The sequence below is a fragment of the Ptychodera flava genome, chromosome 18 (assembly GCF_041260155.1).
Source record: "Ptychodera flava strain L36383 chromosome 18, AS_Pfla_20210202, whole genome shotgun sequence".
Classification (NCBI taxonomy): Eukaryota; Metazoa; Hemichordata; class Enteropneusta; family Ptychoderidae; genus Ptychodera; species Ptychodera flava.
The window spans coordinates 5,142,515-5,169,692 of record NC_091945.1 but is presented as its reverse complement, the minus strand read 5'-3'; the positions used below and the strand labels follow the sequence as shown (position 1 = coordinate 5,169,692).

At 35.6% G+C, this 27,178-nt stretch overlaps 1 protein-coding gene across 2 annotated transcripts in view; it reads right to left on the bottom strand.

Annotated features, from left to right (window-relative positions):
- LOC139116727 (uncharacterized) overlaps positions 1–27,178 on the bottom strand; it is a 43,692-nt gene that overhangs the window by 4,560 nt on the left and 11,954 nt on the right. Inside the window, exons 2-8 of one of the 2 annotated variants that reach the window (XM_070679341.1) lie at positions 10,938–11,117; positions 5,385–5,456; positions 5,068–5,097; positions 4,308–4,501; positions 3,710–3,795; positions 2,859–3,122; positions 140–295 (exon numbers count right to left, since the gene is read on the bottom strand). In XM_070679341.1, the coding sequence (XP_070535442.1) occupies positions 140–295; positions 2,859–3,122; positions 3,710–3,795; positions 4,308–4,501; positions 5,068–5,097; positions 5,385–5,456; positions 10,938–11,117 (982 nt within the window). Of the gene's footprint in view, positions 1–139; positions 296–2,858; positions 3,123–3,709; positions 3,796–4,307; positions 4,502–5,067; positions 5,098–5,384; positions 5,457–7,480; positions 7,696–10,937; positions 11,118–27,178 lie in introns of those variants that run through there. The other variant, XM_070679342.1, reaches the window with a different exon arrangement.

Here is a 27,178-nt window from a genome sequence, read left to right as displayed (position 1 = left end):
TCCACATTTGTGCACATGATTTTGTTTGTACCATGGTCCATTCAAATTGCACATTCAACCTATTCGGGCTGAAAAGAGCTGTAAATCTTTCACTATAAAAGAAGATAAAACAGACTTTAACTGCATAAACTTGCCCTACCTTGTCCATTTCAATTTCAATTTTTGGTGTAAATGGGATATATTCAATGCGGCCATCTTTAATCACACATCTTACAGCTGTAGTTGGACCAATCATGCGAGATATCCGACCTTCCAGAGGACGAGGTGGCATAAAAGTGTTGTAGGACCGTGGATGCTGTGAATCGATAAGATAGAAAGAGAAAAGTTTTATAAACATTCCAAAACTTATCTATGGAAAAAAAATGATATACAAATTGTGATGTAAGAATGCAAAAGCACACACTTCAATTCAAAACCTATTTTGATGTCTCTCTTCCATTTGAAAAGCGTTACACTTTTAGAAAATTTGTCAAAAACACCTAAATTTTACACGTAAAGGTAAATGTTTACTTTGGAAGATGAAAAGAAGCTTTGTATAACTGGCTGTGTGGAACTGAAATGATGCACATTCTGTGAAATTTGTCCAGTGAATATTTTACTCATAAAATTTGCAAATCAAGTTTTGTATTAAACATGTCACTACTGAAAAGTATTCATGATACCAGCCAAGATGAATAAGATTAATTCAATCACTATGAAAATATTTATTCAAAATCAAAATACACATTTAGTAATGATTGTTTTAGCATCAATTTTGTTGAAACTATAGTTTTGCAACTGACTGCAGGGACTGGTTAATTGGGAAATGGAGTGAGAAAAAACAAAAATCTCTATTAAAAAGCTCTAACTGTGATTAAATGTCACCTCGTATATCAAGTACTGGATATAAATTTAATTAATTTAAACTTTCACATTTCATCCCAACAAGTTATTCTCTCAAAGAACTTTCCAGGGCCTTTCAGGTCCAATGTCTACTTTCACATGACATGAAATTGGTAAACATTAATGAGCAAGAGTGTAGGCGCAATTCTTCAGTAAAATTTATGAGAGGTATTTGTTTTCCCTGACAAGTGTATTGATTGGTTTCTGGGTCAGCAGGAGGTCCAGACATTTGACTCCTCTAACATAAAACACCCTGGCACTCCCTAACATGACATTTCAAAACAAAACTATGTTACCTTAAATAAGATTTCACTGAGGCAGTGAAATATGCATCTCTGATGTTTATAATTGTGAATTTTTTAAACAGTAAATTAAAAAATATGATCCTGATCTACTTTTATGAACTAAGAATGGAAATTCTTTCTGATTTATTCTCCTTTAAAGTAGGCGTTTAATATTCTGGATTATTTTGATCCATAGCTACATTACACTTTGGTTGTCTATCTACCATAAAGGTTTCATCCATGTACTGTATATTGAAATGGGGCAACAAGGTTGATGGCTGTTTATGTATATGGTGTTGAATTTCATTGGAATGTCAGAGAACCATATCTCTGTAGTAGGGCAGTTGTGCTTTTATGTTGCAACTTGAGTTTGGCCACCTGTCTTCATACAGTTATATGCTAATAAGGACACCATGCGGTTACACACTAGGACACTCGTCACTGAAGTGTGGCCATGGTCTGGTGGTCGCCAACGTGGTACCTTGGAAACGACCCAAAGAATGGCCATGCGAGTGGGCTAGGGTAACAGGTGTATCTTTCCATCAAAGGGTCCTGTGTCTTTTGACTTGTTTGTCTAGAGCATGCATAATTGATTACGGAAATCAATACTATTATATCACTGGGGGAACAGTATTTGAGACTCAATCTCATGGTCATGGGTCACTAGGGTTCAAATCTCAATCAGTGGGTCACTTCCATGGCAACAAGAGGATTAGTCCTTCTACTAACATAAGGAATTACATGTTTCTTGTTTGACATGCAGGCAATGGAGTATTGATTTTTTTCTTGGCAGACCGTGGCTATACATTGACCAAGTCCATGTTGACATATCATGAAACCTTCAAGGCATTTTCTTTTCTTCTTATATGTATGTTTCTTATTTTTGCTCACAGTCTGGAAAAACTGAGGCACACTGACCAGATTTCTTGGCCTTTCACCAAAACTATTGTTTACATTTGAGGACTATAGCATTTCTCTTTGGGGAGAGGTATTTATTTCTTTATTTAGCACACAAGTATATTTACATTGACACAATGAAAGATAATCTGAAACCTGGCAGTAAGTAGTGGAGTCAATGGCAAGCAAACAGATATCAACACTGGCAAAAACGCTATCACTGTAGCTAATGGTAAAGGCTGAAGTTGATAAAGCTTGTTAATAAAAACATGATAATGCGTTAGTTGCTTTCAGATATACAAGAAATTTCATGAATTTGAACTTTTCTATTATTCAATTCTACGATCTCTGTGAACAGATTGACAATCAGACTGAAGAAAATATTAAAAGGCAGCTATGAGTCAAAACATCACAACAAAAAATTACTGGCAAACTTATTTTTGGCAAACATTATTTCACACTGGTAAAATTTACTATATCTTAAGTTAAAAAAAATCCAAATATAGATATGGTTTATTGTGTGGCTAGTATCAGGAAACTCTTGTAAGTGGACGGATAAGGTAGATTTTTGTTTTTCTGTAAATTTTTGTTGAATACAACACAATGTACAAAGATTTCATTTCACCTTTTTGTTCACACCATGGTTAATGGGGTACAGTGTAGCTGTGTTCACACATTTTAATGCATGTTTGTGATATCATTGTCTATTTCCATGTGATATATCACAGCATATGTTGCCCCGGAGACACCATCTCGCTACTTTCTAAAATGTCGCGAGTGCCTAAGTTGCCTTACCAAGGTGGTATCCTCAACGCCGTAGACCAATTCATTGGTCTGTTTCTCAGTGTAGTTATCGAGTGCAAGAGCATTTGCTGGACCGTATCCGGTGAAATTTCTGTCGTACGTTGTTGTCCACTGTGACCGTTCAACATTTCTCAGAGCATTTGTTGTCCTGGGATTCAGCATGTTGTCCAGTTTTCGGGCATCGTGGTTGGGTATGACCATTTTTGGAGGTGTTGGGTAGTATTGTTGGCGTCCTCCGTACGTTGAACGAGCAAGCTGTTTCGTGTTGTGAAGTTTGAATAAAATTTATTAGTAAAAAAAAATTACCCAACAGACATTAAATGTATAAAGAAATTAACAATTGTTGACTCCCAGAGCAAAGATGCAAAGATGGACTTCACTAGCCTTTTTTTAAACCTGCGGTATTATGTCAACTATTCCAACATTTGCAAAGATCAGACATTTCATTGGTTGGCACAAGTCACATGACTGTCACATGTATGTGACAACTATACATAGAGACCCCCCCTGTTAAAAATCAGATTTATCTACAAGAAAATTTCTTTCATTGATAACTTCAAAGTTTTAAAAAGTGCTTCATACATCCTCTAATGTAAGAACGGGGGTGGGGATAGGGGTAGGGGTGGGGAGGGGGAAGGGCACATTTCAGTCAGAGACTGACAAGCTGGGCAGATTCAGAGCATCCGCTGACTGGAGTGAATAAATGTATTTAGGGATTTCTGTGTAAAGAAATATGGTCATGTTTAATGTTTTTCAGAATGCATGCTTGGTTTTGAGTCTTGTACACTCAACTGGAGTACACTTCCGTACAGCCAAACTCAATTTAAAAGAAGTGAACTTACCTGATAAAAGTTGTCTCCTGGCCATGACAGCGCCTTCTTGTGGGATTCTGTTGGCAAAGCTTGGATTTCTTTCCTCATAGAGTGACCTGTGATTGAATTACAATGAGTTGAGAAAGACGATGGAAGATTGATATGTGAAAGAAAGAACTGAGATGAAGAGACAAAGTTTCACAGGATCCGAACAAAAGTGTGTCTTGAATTTCTAGATAATGGGATGGAAGAGATATCTTTTTCATGTGATTTTTTATGTCAATCTTCATTTTGATGACTTGATGAATTTGATGAATAGAATAGGATGCACTGGCTTGACATGATGTCAGTTTTGGTGGTATTGGTGAGTTGACTTTGATGAAAAGTGGATAAGTCACTACTTACATGAATGAATGTATGTTGAAAATGGCTTAAAATGCAATCTGATACACTGGAGAAAAGTTTGTGCGGGCGGAAATTGAAAGATACCCAAATGAGATGTTAGAAGGAAACATTGCATAGCAAAGAATGTACACCATTGTCTTACATACGTCACATAATAAATATTAAAGGGAATGGGGTGGGTGTGGGGGTTGGGAGGATGGATAGGAGAGCAAGCATCACTGACCTTTGACCTTCTCTTCAATAACCGTATCATAAGGCATGGCTGGCTGCAGAGGATGTAGTGGTTGGTTGTTGACAGCTCCAACACCGGTCTTTGGATCATCTGGAGTTGTTCCGAATGTCGGAAACAAGGCAAACTTTGACTGGTGGGATGCATACGGATGCTCTGCTGGGAATGGCAGGTTGATTTTCATTTTACTGAAATGGGAAATAGTTTACAATGATTGGTTAGAATGATGGAAGGTATAACGTTATTTACAAGCCATTCAAGAATCCGTTTTTATTCAATTTTATTTTTTAGTGAAAAATGGTAAAGATCAAACTGGTAATCCTTCTACTTTTTAATAATCTATAAACGTAAACATTGGCATTTCTGAATTTCAAGAAATTGAAGCACTATTACTTTATTTTTTGCCTCTGAGTCATGCAAAATAGATATGATATATGTAAAAGAGATATATATATTATAGATACAACATAGAAACTAGATGAAAAGATGGAACTACATACCTTGTTATTAAGAAACAAATTTACGAAAGAGTATTTAAGTTATTTCAGCAAATTAGTCGGAATGAAGATGGCAAAATAAAACCTACATGAAAATGGAAAAATCAAAATAAAAACTGTACTTGTTAGTTACAGATGCACTCTTTGAATAATGAAGTAATTTATAGAGAGGTGACAGCAAAAGTAGTCTATTAGGGGTTACCATGGAAACAGGAAGTATCACATTCTCTGTATGACAGAAAAATGGGATAACTTACGTCATGTCTAAACTTTGTGGTCTTGGAACCCTGTAAGGAAACACAAAATGTAAGTTTAAAGCTTTTTTTCCCGGTAAACTGGCGGATGATTTATCATTTTAAATTTCAACTTTACATAACCCTGATCTGAAAACTTGAAATACTTTTAAACTTTCTGCTGTAGCTGCCGATTTACCAGTGAATGTGTATTTTTGTACACGAGAGATAACAGTTGAATGAACAAGGCCTTTAGGCTCTATCACGTCATGTAATCTGTTACTGACAGTGCTGAGTGAGATGCATAAATTAACTGTCAATATAAATAGCAAAGTACTTACAACTCATCGTTGGACCTGACATTGCTACGTTTCAGTTGAGTCAGATCATAATACTGGTTGGTGGGTATACCCCTGTAAATAGACAAGAAAAAAGTCGTTCATTATCTCAATGTTGTTGTATTAAACTTCAAATGCACATTTTCTTATTGTACAGTGTTCTGAAAAGAAGATGAGGAAAGGAAAAACAGGTTGCTATTAGTAGTTCATTGATTTTAAACGTAGTCCTATTTAAATTGCTAAGTTGACAATTATGTCTAATCAACTTTTGCCTGGCCTCAATTTCCTCTGACTCATCTCACTAATTAGATCAATTATGATAAATTAGCTACTTGACGATTACAGTTGACAGGGCCTGATAGTTGAACACTTCAGACAGTGAAGGGGATTGATGATAACTCAGTTACCGAAGTGTACCAACCATTGTCAAGATTGTTGCCAGGCTTACAGATCCAGAGTAATAGCCAGCACTTCTCAATGTCAATATTACTGGTATCTGTAAACAAAACCCAGCTTCTAATGCATTCAGAACAAATATTGTCAAATTTAATCAGTATTTGAGTCAATGTTATCAATATTTGACATTTTCCTCTTATGGTTACTTGTTTTAGCTTCAGACTGGTTGCTATGATACAAAGTACGACTTCAAATTTTAGTAGACTGTCTACAAAACATCTTAAACTTGACAGTAACCCAGCAGGCCATGGCTACATTAGGCCAGGGGCTGACCTTTGACCCTCCCTGTAAATCTAATGTGGTTTTAAAGTAAAGTGGAAAGCTAAGGACAATATTTGAAGATTACGATGTTGCCAGGAATGTCAAAGTTTATCTTGGCATGGTTGTTAGGCAGCTGGCATGTCAACTTGAGTTTGACATCACCGTTAATGATCTACATTTGGTACTGAAATTTAGTAGACTGCCTCTGTGGAATTTTGATATAGATCTCGCTGTACCAAATGTTTTTTCACATTTAAATCTACCCAGCCCCTCGGTTCAGATAATTCTTAAATTAAATAGAACCCATGATCCATCCAAACAAGTTTTTGACCAACTATTTTTATATCATTGCCACAAAACAGCATTTGAAGATAAATTAAGTAAATTGTAATGATAAGAATTTTCAGGTTTGAATGATTCAAATACGTTTTTGGGTTGGAACAAATTTGTTTGATACATAAGACTCAATTCAAAGCTATACATTTGTATTTTTGTTTACTGAAATGAAGTATTCAGACCACCATTACGGTGCAGAAGAATTTTGTATCTTCGAATCCAGAATATGTAACAGCGGAGAGTGGGTATTAACACTGTGCTATTGTTAAATCTGAAATAACGGACTGATTGTCTCCAAGGATTAATAATTCAATGTCAGAGATTATTAGAGCTGAATGGTAATATTGATCCAAAAGTGACTGAGCCCTGGAAACAGGCAGAGGAATAACTTTTCAAGGCATGTTGGTGAGCAAACATTGCTAGGAAAAAATTTCTGAAAGATATAAATTTGTAGAAATCAAATGGTGAGATTTGGATTCAGGCAACTGGCATCACTGTTGTGAAGTTTTTTGGTTTTTTCTTCATGCACATACTAGTCCTGCAGTGAAACAAAAGTTTTTTTGAGGGAATGCGATTCCAATGGCGTCGACTTCTCCTTTTCCCTGTAAACAGAAACGATATGTATAGCTTCCAGCTTGCAGTGCAGTGATGTAAACTCCAGCAGAAACCTACACCAGCAAAAACTAAACAGAAATGAGAAGCTTATAAACAGAAATGCGATCTCAGCACAGAGTTTGTGAGGCAGTATCACAAAATGTCATGTTGACGCTTGTATCCATGTATCATACAAGAAACCCATTTCCTATCCTAGGATTTTGTCTCAAAGTAGTTAAAGACATCTCGCCAGCTGTTGTTATCTTGCTTTTCACAATCAGTTTCATTGAAATCAGCATCTTTTCAGAGCTAATGGACAGATAATGACAAAGACTTCCAACTGTTGTTCAAAGTCATGAAGAATTCAACACATTGAGCCCCTGGCTCTTGAATAAGTTAACACGCATGCATGTAGGTAGGTACTGTCAAAGCTTAAACACAAGTTGGCTTACGTTTGGTACATCGTATGAACCTTACTCAGGTTCGGCAACTCTGGCGCTGGCGGATACTTCCGCGGTAGCTCGGGCAGCAGGGAAGTCGTCATCTTAGAACTCCTAAATTTGAGCTAATATAGCTCAAATTCACTGAGCAAGAAGCAACACAGGTCTTGATGGAGTTGTACTGTCCGCCCTTACACCAATGGCTTCAGGGGTTGCCATAGTGTATGCAAATGAGGGTAATTGTAGCAGTTCACAATGTAGGCCGTGCAACAAAAGCTAGCGTATGTAAATTACACTCTTACAAGATATCAAGTAAACAGTGGCTTTAGATCATTATGCAACTGTTATCCAATAGGAGGGCTTAATCAGATTAACCTGATTTATATTTAAAATCAACGCAAAGGGGCTAAAGTGATTGACCTGACTTCTCAAGTAGACCTCCAACAGAAAAGTACCATGAAAATAAAAAGTCACAGACTACTACAAAATACAAGTTTCCATGGCTATTTCAGGTTATATGCAAATATGACAAAAATTAACTTCCAGTAGTGTTTACTATAAATTAGAAGGCAAAGTAATCAATGAGAAACAAAACTATAAATATCAAAATAACTTTGAAAAGATTAAAAAAAGAAAAATATGATATATATCCTATAGGCTCTAGTAAAATCAATATACTAATCCTCTCAAAGCTGAGGAATGTGACAGACTGCTTATGATGAGGTAATAATATATGTGAGGTCATCAGATTGTTTTACAACAATGTTTTCAGTGGGTTTAACCTTTGATATAATCTGATCTGTACACAAAAGAAGAGTAATACACTTTAACATAATGGTGGAATAACCCTGTCACCTATGCAAACATTGTATAACCCTTTTGTTTTGAAGGATAATGTTGGACCTGTAAACATGTCATGGGGAAGTCAAGTGATATTAAGATACTGAGTTTCAGGATGTTTTGACAATTATTTATACAAGCGAAATCTGGTAAAAATGTACAGAAAATAGAAAACATGAATGGCAAACACCCCCATTTCTTGTATAAATCATCTTAGTTTTATTGCCTTTTTAAATACAAACCAACAGGGCTTTAATTTTTGGTGATGAGAAAATAATATGGGTGACTAGATAGTTCAAGAAATTGGCTTGGAAGATTAATGTATTCAAGTGTTTAAACCCCCTGGCAAAAGAATGTAAAGTACTAAAGGCAGCATTCTTAAAGTGTTCATGAATTATCATGAGTATTGATTGCTTGTAATTACAGCCTTAAAGAATGCCATTTATGCCACCTTAGACACGATAGATGACATGTAAAGAAATGAGGGTAACTTGTTTACACTTTTTATGGCTCTGGTAGAACTACATGTAAGCTAGTGGGGAAAACGTTGGTCTTTGAAATCTTCTAAAACAAGTTCGTATTTTGACATGTCCTGTTTATCACTACAAGATTAAAGGTGTTGATACGATGGATCATTTTACTTACTGCCAGAGACCCTACCATATCCATATATGTAATGTGTCAGTGTTCAGTGATGTAATTCTATTAGCAGTTTGGACAGACACATTTACTTGTTTTAAACTGTACTAAATGTACTTCTGTGATGTCATACCTCTTTTAAAAGAAATTCACATAGCGTTCATGTTTCTTGTAATAACACGTTTAGAAAATTACTTGCCATCAACAGAACTATTTCAAACCCCTTTGTCTGCGGGTAATATTGTGACGTAAAAAAAGTAAGCCAGCCCACTTTTCAGTCAAAAGTGAGAATTAAAAACTGAAATTTTTCTCTTTGTTGCTTCTTTAGCCTACAATTTATTGCTATGATTGCTAGATTGTCCTGGCTCATCACCATTTTATATTTTGGTTGACTTAAAACATGACAAGGTTTCATTAATTGAAAGATGTTTGGAACTTACAATTAAAATCTGAAAGATGTTTGGAACTTACAAAGATGTTTCATTAATTGAAAGATGTTTGGAACTTACAATTAAAATCTGAATGCCATGTCTCTGCTTGTCAATATCTTATAATCCACATAAGAAGTGTACAAATTATGCAAATCTCATATTTCATACGAATCACCCACTGGCATATTTACATTGTTCATTGATTTTTCAGTAACCTAACAATCAGCCATATATCTGCTTCAAATTAACTTGATTTTTCTACTGCCCCAATTAATGCAGTACATAAGTTCCATTATTTTAGCTGTGTCCATTCAAAGTTGGCAAAAACTTTTCGTCAAATGGTTTATGTTGGCAAAACTATTTCATATTCTGGTAAGATTGAGCTCTAGCAAAGTGCAGTTAGCAGCAGCTTCTAAATTCTCTGTCTGTCTTTGTACTTGTTCAAGGTTCAACAGGCTCCTCGACAAGTGAATGATCCGGCTGTAGAGCTGTGACATACCAGCGTTATTTTTTGCTGATACTAAAAGACATTCTATGTCCTGTATCAATTTCTATACAAAATGCATTCTATTGATTCTCAGAGTAATGAATCACTGACATGCAGAGAAGAAAACGTCACGTCAGAGAATTTTTTCAGCCGTTGTTAGATGTTGGTATGAGGAGTCATTGGGACAATACTACACTGCTGTCACCCTGATGATAAGCATTCTCAGGATTGTTACGAGACCAATGCTAAGTTTATGAGATATGTACAGGTTGATTACACTTGCTATTACACAGACATGGCATTCACCTGCTGACATTTCAGAGGAAGATGGTACTAGGTTTATGTGTCTACACGCTATTCTCTACTTTATAAGATGGATTTGATGACAAATAATATCACTATGTAAAGGATTTTGAAATAAAAATTTAAAAAGTGCATTAATGACGTACGAATATGTAAACATCAAGAAGGCTGTTCAGTGGTAATATTTGTCATCACTGTTAACTATTCTGTTAAGAAAAACTTTGAAACAACTTGATTTAAAAGGGTAAATACTCCTGTAAATGTGTAAATGTGTGAAGGACCAAAAGATTGTGGTATATCTTCATACTATTGAGTCATTCTAAAGAAGTATATTAGTTTTCCTGTCTGACAGTCAGTCTGACTTGCGACAATAAGTTTGTAGCTTAAAAACAAAAGAATATTTTTTCACCACTGGTGGCGCTCTTTAAAACTTGCCAACTTACCCGCTCCACTCCTAGATCCTGCATTCGCAAGTTGTTTGCTGTCATCCGTGGGCTGCTCTATTGCACAGTCAAGGATTGTCTGTCACCCTACGAATTATTTCGATTAACGCTACTTGACGTAAACGCTAAGTATCATCCCGCTCCCCGGACAAATGACATGGGGAACAACGTCTACAGTCAGTCAGTTTCATGGATGGGGAAGCACAATTGTGGTTGGAGGTACGTGCAAAGATGGAAGTTCACTCCATGGTGCAATCAACGATGGAATTCAACATTACTATCATACATACACCAAATACTGCCTTATAAGCGGCAGAGATTGTTACCTTGGATACGGGTCGGCTCCGGTACCAAAGTGACGATGTCCCTTTTCTACCACTGGTGGCGGTTCACTCTTCGGGCGATGATCATCAGGCAAGTTCACCTTTTGAATTCCACCATACTCACGATGAGTTCCCCATGGGAGACGTGGCACTCTGTCGAGGGCTTCTCTGTAGTGGTCATATCTGGAGAAACAAAAAGTGCGGAATGTACTCAATCTTTATGTTATTGCTTGTAAATATGCCATAACTAAGTATCAATTATTGCGCGTGTAATACACATGGTGACTTTGCCTCATCACTATCTCAAGGGCTAATAAAGTCGCTGCACAGTTGCCTAGTTACAAGGTAGATCGTGGATATAGCCCCTGGGGCCATGGGGATGACCCCGAAACAATTTTCAGAGTCACACTGTCGTGTCGGCCGTGTTCGAATTACCGCAAGCGACTATGGCCATACCCACAGGCCCACGGAACGTTTCGTAGATCGTCGTCGGATGGGAAGTGACTGACACTGTGACTGAGGCCGAGGTTCAGCCTTTGGCCTCACAGTCACTAGCTGTGGGTCCATAGCTGTGTTGTTTTCAGACGGGATTCCTGCCTTTTACGGGCTGGTTTTGACTTTTACGATTTTAACCCCGCCACCAGCCCGTAAAAGGCAGGAATCCCGTCTGAAAACACCACAGCAATGGGCCCACAGCTACACAGTCACTTCCCATCCGACGACGATCTACGAAACGTTCCGTGGGCCTGTGGCCATACCGGGTCACTGCTGGAAGTTTGCCGCCGAAATGCAGATCGAGCTGAGGTCAGACATAGTCTTTGTCGAGAATCCGTAGGTCAGACCATTAAATCTGCTGCCGTTGAAAGAGTAACGATAAAATTTAACTATTGAAGAATATAACGCGCCGCTGACCGTCGTGATTGACTAATACTGATGTTCCCTCAGAGCAAAGAAACGACTGGGAGCCGCTGACCTTCATACCCAAGTCATCCTACTCTGCCAGCGTTGCTCTTATTTGCCGCATGCATGTGCTTATGAATATGTACGTTCATTTACAGAATGAGTTTACCAACGGGCTCAACCAGTTTCTTCTTCCGCTCAGGTACTCTACCGTTCTCCGTGACCTCTCTCAGCCCAGATCTGACCCCGAATAGCGCCCCCTTTCACCCACATTTGAATACCGTCAAAATCGAAACAGTCGCCTCTACTAATACTATGCTGGGGAAACTGTAATTGTAAGTAGTTTCTTTGATGGAATGTCTTATTTTGCCAATCCCACATTTACTGTTACATGATTATAGGCACATGAATTTGTGTGCTTGATGTATCGATAGCCCTGCTTTCGATGCAATTTGTTCCCGGCATTATAGCGATAGGGCATCCCACCACCTTGTATGAAGAGGGTGTACGTTGGCAGAGAGTTGCATCGGGTCAAATAATGATAGTGTCCTTGTAGCGTTTCTTATGACATCTACATTATGTTTGAAACAACGACAACACAACAGTTATGTTCGTCGAATTTTCATTGGTCAACAACAACAACAATAACAACAACAACAACATGACTAATAGACAACCATACAAACAACAACAACCAGATCTCTGCATGGGTCCCCTGTGGTAGTACAAGAGTTTCCAGACAAAACTGTCACTGAAACTTAATTAAAGTTCTAAAAGCCAGATCTATAAAACCTGCCAGTTTATAATTGCCCCTTAATTCAATCATATTTTAAATCAAAACTGATCGAGGCTCAAGCCATACCATGCGACATATGGTTTTTATTGCAGCTTTTATACGTATCATTAAATTCACTGAAGTAATGGATGGAAATTGATGAATTCATGCAAAGTTTCTGTAGAAGTTAAGTTTCTAGAAAACATGCAAATTATGTCAGCCATCAGTAATAATCATTTTGTAATGTAAAAATTCTCAGACTGAATTTATAAAGCAATTTATGTTTCTTATAGATCGTTATGTTGCAAGAGTTTGACTCAATATCAGTGTGGTAATTGTGTCGAAATACAATATGTCCCAGTTACAATCTGCTTCTGTGAATTATGGAATAATACTGTAGAATCCCCACAGTCCAATGGGTTGAAATGGAATGGCCAACACCGGGGGAGTGTCTCCAGCTTGTGTGAAATATTCCACAGTGAGTGTGAGATATTCCATCTCCATTCTCAGGCCAATGAAGTGTGGAATTTTTCTTCTCATGACCGTTAAATTCTCGAGAAATGATAAAAATGAATTTCATCATTTAGGAAAAATGAAATTCACATTCACCCAAACCAACTTGAATAGTGTACAAAACATGTTAATACTGGTAATAATAATTTGATGATGAATGCTTCGAATGAACACATGACATCGTGCGTTGGTATCTTCATATGCTTATTACTGGAAGCAGTTTGCACAAACCTGTTTGCTTTGAAGTGTGTTAATTGTCTGCCCTTGCAATGCGTATCCCGGTAGTTCAGACCACCCATTGGTAGTTCAGACCACCCATTGGTCACATAATATGAATGACTTGGGAGTGGAGACAGCAACTGACCAATCAACATTTGTCAAATGAAAATATGTTTCCCTCATGCAATAATACAGGGTTAGGATGCTTCCTACGTCCCTTTTGCACTTCCAGCGTACAGGGGCATGTATACTGTGTTATTCTTTGATGATGATTCATAATCTCTGTTCAGGGAATGAAGGTTTAGCATTAACAAAGTTGTCAAAAGCAACAACTAAATGTCACGTTTGAATCACAGGTCATTATTCATCGGATGTCTTGTCCTCTGAAGTGACAAAATGGGATTTCAGAATGAGCATTAACAACATATCTAACTGATCTCAAAGAAAAATATCTTCTCTTGTGATTCGGGTGACAGATAGATATTGGCACATCGTAAATTTTGTTTGCCATCTCTGTGTGAGGAATTGACTGTTTATTCTCTGAGGAGGAAAGCAATTTCCATGTTTTCCAGACAGTCTGGAATGTTGTAACAGGGGCTTTTATGACCAAAAAATAATTTCTCACTTAATTGTCAATGTCTGATAACATTCTAATGTTATGATTGTATAGGCTGTCTGCAATATAATCTACAGTCAAAGACATACTCTAGCTGTACTGCCGTCAATTTGAAGAATTTTACTGTCAATACTTCTCAAAGGTAAGAAATTCAACTTTGGCTAACTATTAGTTTATCATCCTTAGTGGCCTTATAAAACATTATGTGGTGATGATGCAATTTTTCACACATAATTTGCACACCTTGAATTCACAATTGCAAACTGATAATAAAAATAACAAAACAGGAAAGTTAACATTTATGTAATGCTGTTAATGCAGTAACAGGCTTCATGTTTTTACAGTTGATCTTTAAGATCATTTTTGATTCCCATGGAGAAATTACAAATGCTTGCCATGCAAGAACAAAAAATTTCAGAAGTACGTACTACCTACACAAACTCATAAAACAAGTAACAGAAGAAAAATCAAGAGCCACGGGATACACAACAAAATAAAACTGCTGAAAGGAAATAAAAACTGAAAACAAAGGAACCTGAACCAACTAAAACATAAACGCTTGAAATATGAAATCAGAGTCTGTGGGTCCTAATCTTGCACTATCTCACCCTTACATGAAGATGAAACATTCTACTTACAATTTGCATTTCTCTATGAAATTTTCTGTGTGTCCTTCTCCAATTTTAAAAATAAATTGCATATGAATTCCACAAATAGCAGGCTAATTAAGCTGTGTGATATAAAGTACAAGCAAACCTATAGTATTTGTTATGTTTCCGCTAAAGGTCTGCTTTGGAGAGTATGTATCGATCCTTATCAGCTATTCTGGATACAATACGTCGTCACATACAGTACTTCATGTTTAATTTTGAGGACACAGAAACTTAGTGCATCCCGTGATCATATAAAATGATTTTATATTACACTTACAGATTGATATTCAACATTTATCTACAACGTCTGAACACTATCATTCATTTATAGCTTTGTGAAGCAAAGCAGATCATCAACAGTGATTAAAGGCTACCGTTCATTTTTCACAATGACCTCCAGAGGGCTCCCTCCAGTACGGTAATTCAAGATTGTACCCCACGTTACTGCCAGTCTGTGAAAAGCTTGTGAGTTTTAAATCATAGAGCTGATTAACACGTGCAGTTGAAACTGCTGACTCTCTTTAAAAGTCTTAAGAAATTTGGAAAATTATGCAAAATGTTTGGGAAGTTGCATTTTGTTGCATTGTATCATAATTGAATTAACCTTCAAGAAATGCATTTATGGAATGATTTCCTTAAAGTCCGCTAGAACTGTCAGACGCATAAAACTTTCACATTCAGGGCATGTACATAAGTAAGATGACTTGCCACAGTCACTGGAGATTACATCTTGTTAACGATACAATGCCAAAGGCCAGATTACACAGTTGAATTAGAACTCTCATGTGTCAAAAGCCAGGCTTAGAATTCTCAAAAAGTCAATTTGAGACGGGCATTTGTCATTCCTTTTGTAATAAAACTGAAAGTAATTTTTTTCTTCTTTGAGAAGATAATTTATTATAGTCTACACCGATATTGCTCTCTTTTTAAAGATTTTTCACCAAAGAAAATTAACAAGAATTGTGCAAACCTCTTTTGAAGGCTTCATAATACATCATCACTATAAACCTGTAATTCATTGCTTCTTTGACAATTTCAATTGACAAACATTACATTTTTCTAGCTGCTGAATGTCCCATGTTGATAATTGACAATGAGAAATGGATTTCCTCATCAGTGTTTTAATGAAACCTAAATTCATGGCATAGTTTCTGAAATCAGCATGGTCAGTAAATTTCCCCAATAAATATTTCATTTACTCTGAGGGTTGATTTCAGGTTAATTAGGGTTGCTGCTTTTCATCTTGTAAACATAGTTTTGTTAATAACAGTATGACCTTCCATCGCAAAGATCAGCAAGATGGTTGATGGATGTCGGTGTCGAATGTACTGTGTATCAAATTGAGAATATCAACAGCAACAGTTTTTAAATCATCCCATTTTTTCAGCTCTGTCTCAGAATTTCTTTGTAGCTATCATAGGCATTGGGCAGAGGGCGTGGGTTTTAATTTTGTGGAGATACAGTATATAGTTTTAGCATGACATCATACTTGTAAGTGACATATTTTGAAAACAAACCGTGTGTATAGAGAATTAGCAGTAGCTAGTTTCTATTCGTTGTGCCAAACCTGCCTTTGATAGTCATCCTAGATTACCAAGCAAGCCACAAAAAGATACATTATGCCAGCTTGGTTATTGCAATAAGTTAATTACGTTAATCAAGTTGAGCTATTTGCATAGTCTTTTTCATTATTTATGTGATGCAGAAATGTTTAGCTGGTACTTACTATCTCTACCTGTGTGTTGAACTTAATGAGCAGTTCATGAAAGTTCATATGAAATAAAACTATATATACTATATATATATATATATATATATATATATATATATATATATATATATATATATATATATTACATTTTACTTTATATCATGAATTTTCATGATTATATGTGTTTTTATTTCTTTATGTTAAGATTTAAGTATGATAAAGGCTTGTTTCTGTTGATTCCTGTTATCAATGGCCTGCTAAAGATAATGATGAAATGGTGATGATGACCATGACAATATAATTAAGAGAGGTACATGTACTTTTTGTCTTTATGTATCAAGGCCAATACATTTTAACAGGATGAAACTTTGACTTATGCACTGCATAAAGGTGACATAATTAAGATGGGAGATGATCTTTATACACCTGAGTTTATGCAGCATAAGTTTCAGCTGTAAACACCTTGATGTAATTGCATACAGGTATTTAAGATAGCTTTCTACCTTTGCAACAACGTGAAAGTTGTGCTATTTATCTGTATGCCCAAACATATATTAAAAACCTCCATTTACATATTTATTATGAAACCATATATAAAACAAACTTTAAAATGATTGACCGTATTTGTTAGATTTGTTTATTTATATGGGTTTGTTTTTTCAAATTAATTTCATACTTTTTTTGACTAAAGTACTTTATTTCATACCAGTAAAGAAATTCACCCATATCAGAATAACCAAACGTTTTCTCATTGAAATGCCCTATTCAAAAACTGAGTTCAAAGTCCTCTGTTTAGTTGATGGCAAACAGTTGAATTCTTGTGGATGTGGATACCGATGCCAAGCCAACCATTGCTTTCATTGTCAACCTTAATACTTTCCAACACAGTGTGGTTGCCTGTGAAACTCAACACAAAATGTATCACCAATTTATTCATTAAAGGAACCAGAGAAAGTGAAGAAACAGTCATGTAAATAGAAAAACACAGCGTGATTTCCATTTAATGATAATTTTTTGTAGCATTTTCCCAAATGAAGCAGACCAACTCAAATTATAAACAACTTATTTTAGCTTTTCACATTCCATTCTGATCATCTTTAATTAGTTGTTGCAGTGTTCGCATACATAAGTCAATTATATTAATTATTGTGTTTATTACATCTATGTTTATTTAAGCAATAGCCCCCGCCGCAGGAGGGTATACACGAGATTTTGGTACAATGCGCAACATACAGCAGAGCCGATATGCGAGTGCTATATGGAGCGAATTGTACCAAAATCGAGTGTACCGTTATAACCCGACTGCGAAGGGGGGTATATCAACTTGCGTGTATTTGTTGTCTTACTTGGGTATTTTCATAACTCTTAGCCCCAAATGCAGAAAACGGACGTCTGAGAGATCGAACGTCGGAAATTCTGCGCCCGAGACCGAGCATTTTATAAGGATTCCGTTCAGGTACACAGTATCCGACGATAAATACGCATTATGTCCATATCGACATTGCATTTTATTCGCATGCAACACGAACGATACTTGTCAAAAAATACCTGCTGCACTCACACAGAAAATGGGTCAAGAGTTCAAATCAAAAGAAAAAAGTAACAATTTTTTTCGTAAATTTACATAAGAACAATAGTCCTGGCTTTTTTGCATACTAAAAATAGATTTGTCTCATTCTGTACCGCATACCGTCGCGACATTCAGTGGTGGCACAGTGAAGTTACAGGATCTATTTTTGATGGATAATTTGGACGTTAATTGTACCAGAAAACAAGCAGTTTAAAAACATTCCAGACTTGCTATGACTGCAACTGTGATGAACAGTTGTGCAGATTCTGAGTGTGTTGCTCGATGCAGGGAGAGCTGACACTGCTCGTTGCATTTGATGTCAAATATTGTCGCAGTAGCCAGGAGTCATCCCATTGTTATTTTGAACTTCTTGGTCTACGTCGTTAGGACATCCCGATCTGTTATAGCCAAAACTTTGGTAAATAATATCTGACATACCGTTACTGTGAGGAAGTGTCAATTTATTTGTGTATGAACAAATACTAGTATCTTCATTTTAAAGAGCGGTACCAGGACATATCGCGTCTCTACTCCCGCAAAGTGCACGGTGCGCTGTCGCCCTAATATTTGTGTGCATCACACCCCAAACGTGCTGCTTCAGAGATGTCTTTCATCATCGATCCCAACTTATTTACACCAAGAGGTGAGTTACAGACCCACACTTTATCTGTGTATCAAAATTCGGTCTTCGGTCTTTGAAACAAAGTGGACTGTTTCGGTCTTTCTCGAGGGTCTATGGTTTAGATAGGTACGTTCAAATGCACCAACCGGGCAATTTTCGAAAATGCTGGTTTAGGGGCCCGTTTTACCACTGCTATCAGTGCTAAAACAGTATTTTAGCATCGGTGAAATGAGCTCTCGTCCAATCAGAATGGTGCATGGTAGCATGATATAATATAATTAGATATTTTTTTCAATATTTATTTACATTATGAAAAAGTATGTAATAACGTCTCTGACATAAATCCATCCATGTCATATAGCATCATCATCGAATAGTTTTAAAATTATTGCAATCTGTTCGTCTTCATTCTTATCTCTGTCAAAGAATATTAAGTGTCAACTTCCTTTGATAGAAACATTAATCTATCATTGCTGCATTGGTTTCTTTTTATACAGAAATTGAATAATAAATCTTGTCTAAAGTGTTCTGTCTAGTAGTTTTATCACTATCATGGCTATAGTTTAACAGAACTGATCCGATCTATAATGAAAATTACTTATTAATGCAGTCTTTTTTATTAATCTATGGGAACATAGTAACATGAATTAACCATACAAAACTGTGTGTACATGTATATGTATCATGCACAAATCCCTGCCAGGGTGACTGAGCTGTGGACCCTGGTGATTTTAGTATGTACCTTACAACTGTATGTGATAGACATCCTGTACTGAATGTGACTTGAATCATACAAATGCAAAACCTACATTTTTCTATTTCTGTTTTCCATTTACACTGTAGAAAATCTGCTCCACTCACATCACACTCTGTGGTGTACTTGAATGAACACCAAGGTCATCCCTGCAGCCAGCTGAAATCAAACTGTCAATTATCTACTTGAACTACTTTCACCTTCAATTTCACTTCTTTTTCTGTCATGTTGCAACAATAACAACATTTAAAGTAGTGATGAAGATTGGCAGATGAAGGTCTCCACACAACCACCTGTGTGAATTTGACATTGAATTAATACCTTTCTGATCTCCTCTCCTGTATATAGGAGCATTTTATCTTGTGTAACAGGGCTATTGTGGAATCATAGATACAGTTTGGTTGAGCTATTGTCATTGTATTTGTTAATTGTCATGATACACACATCAGAGCTGGGTTAAAGTTCATGGCTCATTTCCATGACAACGATTTTTGTCCAACCTCACCGCAGATGTTTTGATGTAGATCTGTCCAATACACATGTTTTGATGTAGATCTGTCCAATACACATAGCTATAATTTTTCTTGATCTGTTTCATAGAAATTATTCAACATCCATAGTAACATGAATTCTCTAAATATTTGTAATTAGCCACATAGATTAGCCAAATTTCTTACGTGGACATACCGGTACTATGATACAATGTACTGTTTTCCAAACTTCAACAATATGCTCTCCTGTCTTTAACTGTTCAACTTGGATGTTAAAACCATACTTTATATAATAATATTGCTTTGAATTGTAAAGTATTGGTACTAAATGTTTTTATTTTAAAGAGATCAATCTTCCTAATGTTTAAAAAATAATTATTCTTACTTAATCAGATACAGTTGTGCATGACAGACACTTTATCCAATCTTCAATATGAAAACAATTAAGTTTTTGTAGGGAGCCTACCAACAGCTTTATCAGCAAGATAAAATCACAAGATTTATTTTCAGTTTGAAAATAATTGATGTGGGCTCAGTATTCTGTTGTCTTGTCCAAACATGTAAAAAAATTAATTTTTCCCTTGACCTGATTATTTATTATTTACGGACATAGTTCGGTTTGAAATGAAGGGAAATAAATACCACTAACTATAAATGCAATGAAATATAATCTATTGCACCATCCACTGCTTATTCTGTATTCATGGCACGTCATGCACAGCATTACAGTTTTATTAACTTCTCATCTCCATCATGATATGGGGTTTTGTCATCTCACATTAATGCCCATGACTTCATTATCTCTGCTGGTGCGCCAGCCATTATGATTCTGAATATTAATTGTAGAGCAGGAAGTCCTCCCAGGGAGCTTAATCTGACCTGGCAGCCTTCAAGATCATAGAAAAACATCAGCAGTTGCCCAATCCCCTACTTATCACATGTACCGGTACACTGGGGTAATATATAGCCATGATAATTTTAGCTTGAAATATTATTTCCTGTAACATAGCTAACAAATTCAGGCCAATGAAGGAAAGGTTTGTTTTTCACTTAAATCAATCTAGTTTCAATTCACTGCATTATTTTTTTCACATCGGTGAAAAATATTAAAGTGTAAAAATGACACAGCACTTTGTGTGATAGAAGATTACTATATACACACTTCACAGATCTAAACAGTAAACTTGTTTGTTCGTCTTTCTGAATGTCGCAGTTACAGATTAAAACTGAGACACTAGTTCTTGCTTGATCTGTGATGCAGTTTATGCATCATATTCCTGCTCCTGTTTTTTGTGTTATGGTAGTCATATCTTAAAGTAAAACAAAAATAACTTACTGTGTTGCCACATTCTTTCAAGAGATCTAGGATGCAATAAGAAGCAAATTTTAACAATAATTTTTTGGGCTTCTTGTTTGATTGCTTTGAAACTTCATATGTTTGATCCTTGGGTCAAGCTCTGTCAGATTTGGCAAAATTGTGGAGAAATTATCATTTTTTGGGCAATTTTTCACCTTTAGGTCAATATATAATTTTCTCTGAATTAGCCCTTCTGATTGCTTTGAAACTTAGAATGCATGTACCCAGGGCCAACTTTAGTTGAGTGTCTTCATATGGTGGTGTTTATATTGCTTTGAAACTTGGTATGCATGTTTACAGGAGTAAACATAGTTGAGTATTTTCAAATTGTGACAAACATGCAATTTTGTATTTTTGTGATAATTTTTGCTGTTTTTGTCAAAAAATGCCAAATATTTCATTCTTGAATTCTCTGGTCGAATTGCAAAAACTCGAAAACCGCTGCACAATTACACCTGTGTATTTGATGTGTAGGTGCCCTTGCTAAACTGTAAATGGATTTGTTTGAATGACATTATCATTAGCAAAACGTATGCTAAATAAAAATAATGCCCTGCAAAAGTGTAAACTTTGTGAAAACGTCAGTAATTGTGTGTCAGAATTTTACATGTTTGTGATACTTTTACAAAAACACAACCAAAAACCTCCAAGCCAATATTAGGTTGTTTTCTTAAATATTACTGCTTGATGAATTACCAAATATCGTACACATTAATTCCATATACATGTAGTTGTATATCATCAGAGACATCTTTACCTTGGTACATAATTTTGAAGTACTAAGCTACATGGTGTTGTAATTACTTCACCTTGGTATTTGATGGACTATGTGTTCAAATGCACTTGACATTTTGATATTACTAAGGCCCATAGAAGCATATAGACTTACTTGGGCCTGCCACATCAAACCAAATGTGAGCCAAGTGTCATGGATGCTATGTTTTAATTTCCCATTTTCTCAAAACCCTGAATAATTGGAATGGGTGCTCTGTGTCTGAACATTACCATTATTTAAAAGTTTAGTGAAATTTGGGGATGGCTGCTTGCCTGAGTACGGGCACCTTATCATGAGATGTCATCTTCTATAATCATAGGATTGCACCAAAATGAACTTGTTGACTGGGTTTGATTAGCTGGTAATTCTTGATAATGTTACACTACAAGAGTGCAACAGTCAATTCATAAAGACATAATCAGTTGTGGTGTGGTTAGTAATATTTCCTAGTTTATTATTTGTAGATCAAATATTTTATCATGTTGTTGACTCTGTGACACAACAAGGTATGTAAATGCTAAAGGTGTAAAAGTGTCAATGTTCAGGAAATGTTCAGTGTACACATTGTAGATTAATCATTGAGATCAATAAAAAAGTGATTATCCCCAATAGTCAGGTGTATAGAATCACCTGACATACCTTTCTAATTTGCAGTCTCTTGTTGCCGTATCAAATGACCATTATCAGAAAATAATATGATCACCTCAAAATAATCAAGTCTTTTCTGAATAAGACAATTTTGTCAGGGTAGGAAGGCTTATAGTTTGTACAAGATAATTAAGAGTTAATTGAAATTGTTCAAAGTACGGTACATATACACATTGATCATTTTGTTATATTTTTTTAAAGTAATTTGAAATTTAATATCTACACTGCACCAGTTCTTGTTGCCAGGCAACTAAAGTTATTTATCACAAAGTGCAACCATGTGTTTTGTCTGCCTCTGCGTTGCTAAGGCAACAACAATCAATGAATAGTTCATATATCAATGCTAATCAGTACACCTGTACAATTGTTATGACCAATTGCATTTTAATATTTCATAAGCTCTAATATTTGTCTCATAGGTTATCTTCTTTTGTTAACATGAATATTTCAAGATCAGCTTTCAAGGGCCAGTGGGTGCAACTTCAATGACTTTTTCACCATTTTGTTTAGTATGTCCATTAAAATTTCTAGTTCTACTCTCAAAACTTGTTGAAACATCAACTATCATTCAGCTTGTCAACATAGAGTCTATACATGTACATGTGAAATGCACTGTTATAATATGCCTACATATGAATTCTAGTCTGGACTAGAACTTACTTGTCAACATAGATTACACATATCATGTACAGACTAAGTTCACAAGCCGATTACTGTGTATTTCAACATGTTTTTGGGAGTAGAACATGAATATGTTGTTGACAGTAAAAACAAAAGTGAGGAGAAAAAGATCATCAAAATTTTCAGGTACTGGCCGTTTGAACGGCCAATAACAATACCAATCCTAGACACAAAATTCAACGACATCCCAAAATTTATGTAACTATCATCAATTGTTCCCAAACTGGAAGAAGTCATTATGCCTGGATACAGGATTTAACGTACCCCCAATTCTCTTTAAACATCTTGACAGTCACTTTTATAACAGTGGGTTTTAGACTTGCCAACACGTTTTTTTTCAAAGCAATATTTCTCATCAAAGATGACAAGGAAACCCCCTCATATTATATATTTTCAAAAAGCAGAGACTCTAAAGTTTAGTATGTAAAGCAGTAGTTTACTCAAAGGATGAAGTGGGTGTATATTAGGGTAAAAAACATAAATTTAGGTATTAATGATAAAAATTAATTTAAGTCAAAAACTTGACGCTATTTTCTGAAATGTAATATTTCACTTGAAAGAAGAGTATATGTAGAAAAAAACGACTATTTTATTTGGCATTATCTATCCTCATTCTAAACTGGCATGGGTTTAAAGACTGACACTCAAAAAATTGATTAAAATCATGATAAGCAAAATTAAAATGCCTCTTATTCAAAATGTAAGAACTTTATTGCCAAACAAAATAGTTGTTTTGTTATATAGCATTTAAAAAACATAATGTGAAAATTTCAGAAAATTTGACAAAGAGTGGAGTTAAATTCTTTGGAAATTTTGAAATTGGGAGGAAAAAGAAGCCAGAAAATCAGGCGATTTGCATACACTTGCATAAATTAACACTTTTTTATTTCACTACTTTTGACTGCTTGACAAGCTTCAAGATTAAACAACCAATAATAACAAATAATTACAATGGAATAATATTTGCAAAAAAGTGATTTTTGAGCAAACTAGGCTGTGTTGGGTGCAGCGCCCCCTTAAAATGGTTGAAGAATGGGGTGTGATAGTGTTCCTTGCAATACTTATTCCAATCAATCCACAAAAATTTCAAACAATATGGCAGATCAAATTAAAAAAAAACTTGGTATTCACTTTGATAAACAGCTGTTACTCACTGACTGATTATGTTTACAGATGCAGTCCAATAAATGCAACAAAAAGGCAATGAAATGTGTCTTATCTTTTGTTCATTGGAGAAATTATGCACAAATTTTGTGGTGATAGGAATACTTCATGAACTTCTAGATTGTCAAATTAGTTGTGGCCCTTTTTTCCTACAGTGACATTGACAATGTGATGCTAAATATGAATATATCAAATATTAACCACATACCTTGAACAGTGACTGTGAAAGCAAGGTTGTTGTCAGTACTTAAGGATTTGAAATATGGCATAATTTAGTCCTTAATAGCCCTACATGTTTATGTTTATGTACATGACTATATTCATACTTAACAAAACATGATACATCCAAACATTGAATGTAGAGTGAATGTTGACAACACTTGGCTGTTTGGCACTCCAGTCTCCTAGAAAGACACATCAATTTTTATCATTACTTTTATAGTGTGAGCAGGGAAAGCTAATCTTGAAGACATTATTTCAACTGACTTCCTACAGTAATTGCTTGTAGTTAATAAAATGATATTAAGATGACTTTTTCATCAGTTCTGCTTGAAAAGCAATCATTCTGTAGATTAGTTTTTGTGTTCATACTGAAATTAAATGTTGTATGAAATTAGTCTGGATGTTTTATGATTGCTCTATTATTAAACTACCCAATGAAACTTCAAAATATTGGATGTAGAGTAACTGTGGGTCTTGAGATCATAATTCCTCGGGTATTTTCATTTTGGAAAATATAATTCAACAGTCAGGTTGCCATAGAAACATAAACGGATGAAAGCCTTGACTATACCTGGTCTTGAAGAGATTATAACTTTTCAACAATAATTTCCCATGAGAGTATCAAAGCTGAATGTTCTACAGTTTAATCATGAGGAATACTGTCAATGAAAAGTTTTAATCACTTGTACAGACAAACAGAAAATATCTGGAGTCAGTTACCCTGCCAACCCTCAATTCCCCCCCCCCCCCCCCAACTTGTAACTTTCTCCCCTATTTATCCTGGTTAATTCTACAGTTTTTTCAAAAGAGTTTTGAAACATAAAGACTTCAGTGACATCATACCGGTACAATCCTTATGCTGCTGTACGTGTGTTATTGATAACATTAAAAACCTGAAATTAAAGTATCTGCATGAGTTTCTAGTTCTCAGTATTAAAGCACTATTATCCTTTCAGCAATTTTTCTCCAATTACATTTGACTCTGTAAGACCCTGCCAAAATATTTTTTTCTCTGTTCAGAGGTGCAGATAGCATTTTTCTGAAGGGGAGTATTACAGGAAATTTACACTCTTTTATTCATAGCCAAATTGTTGCAGTTCTACTTGGTCAAAGCACTCGATGTTAGATGTCCATACGTCATACTACAATATCAACTGATAAATCTGCCTCTCAAGAAACTTTAAGTCACTCTTTTTTATTTATCTTAAAATACAATGCACATCTGGTACACATATTCAGACTCTCAAACTTTTACAATAATCTTTTGGCCTACCACTTTTGGGGGCTCATAAATACAAATTTTGCCAGCTTAGTGTTTTCCCCATAGAGATAACACAGAGAACACACATATTGAATTACAAAATATCAGTAAATATTGGGTTGTTTGTTTCTCTAGTACCAAAATTTGTATGGTGATGCCAATAATTTCTGTTTGTGATTTTGAATGAGAATGGTTCGAATTTCGGTTGAGAAAATTTAGAACAAAAGTTTAACCTCTCATTTTAAATGCACAAACTACCTCATTCCTATGATTTTTCATAATTTCATTTTCCTCCAAATTCTAGCATTTCGTACATGTTTGAACAGAATGTATTCAACTCAAATAACAGAGCCTCTGGTAGAATAGCATTAAATATTGAGATTTCAAGTGTTTCTGAATCCTGCAGTGTTACTTTTGCCATTGGTATCAATGAATCAACTGCTTCAATACTATTGTGTCTATTTACTGACGTTATGTGTGTGTAGCATATGTCACAGTTTATGTCACTACCAATATTCATTGAACGCAACAATATGACATGACTATTTACTGGTTTCTGTTATTGGTTGAAATTATCGCGTAGCAACAGTACTGAATGAAATGCATGTCTTGGTGTTCGGATAGATGAGTGGTTTTTATCACAACTGGAAGTTGTGATATAGAGGTGGTTTCAACCGGTGTTTGATGTCGTCCATTTCCGTAAACGACAAAAAGTCAAAAACTGCTGAACAGACTGCGTTGATATTTGGTACCAATACATAGACTGGTTCCAAGGTTCCAATTCCGAAAAATGGAGCCAAACAGAGCGGAGGTTATATAGTTTTGGGAAATTTCTAACCCTCCTTTTTAACTAATTGATTTTAGGGGTCTTTCATATATGTAGTTTTGGAATGTACACCAATCCTGCATTGTGGACTGTTTTATGAGTTGTGGAACAGAATGAGGTTTTGATGAATGTTAGAAATATGCAGGATGGCTGATTCAAAGTATAAGAGATTTCCATGCTCTTTGGGTATCAAAAGCAATAAAAAAAAACATATTTCATAGTTTAGATTCTCACTTTTGAGATGACCCTAAGCATTTGTTATGTAAACATCCTTGAGTCAATATACAGACTTTGACATTCCTGAGATTAAGTATCAACGACCTCACATGTTACAGTCTTTCACTACCATGGTATGGCCCAAACCCATTGTTATCAATCGTGAGTGTGGACCTGTCTACAGGAAATTGGGGTGAACAGGTTAGACAATGCCGTTACAAGTTGTAGGTTAGTTATCAAGGTAGCACCAGCATAGAGTCCTAAGCATGT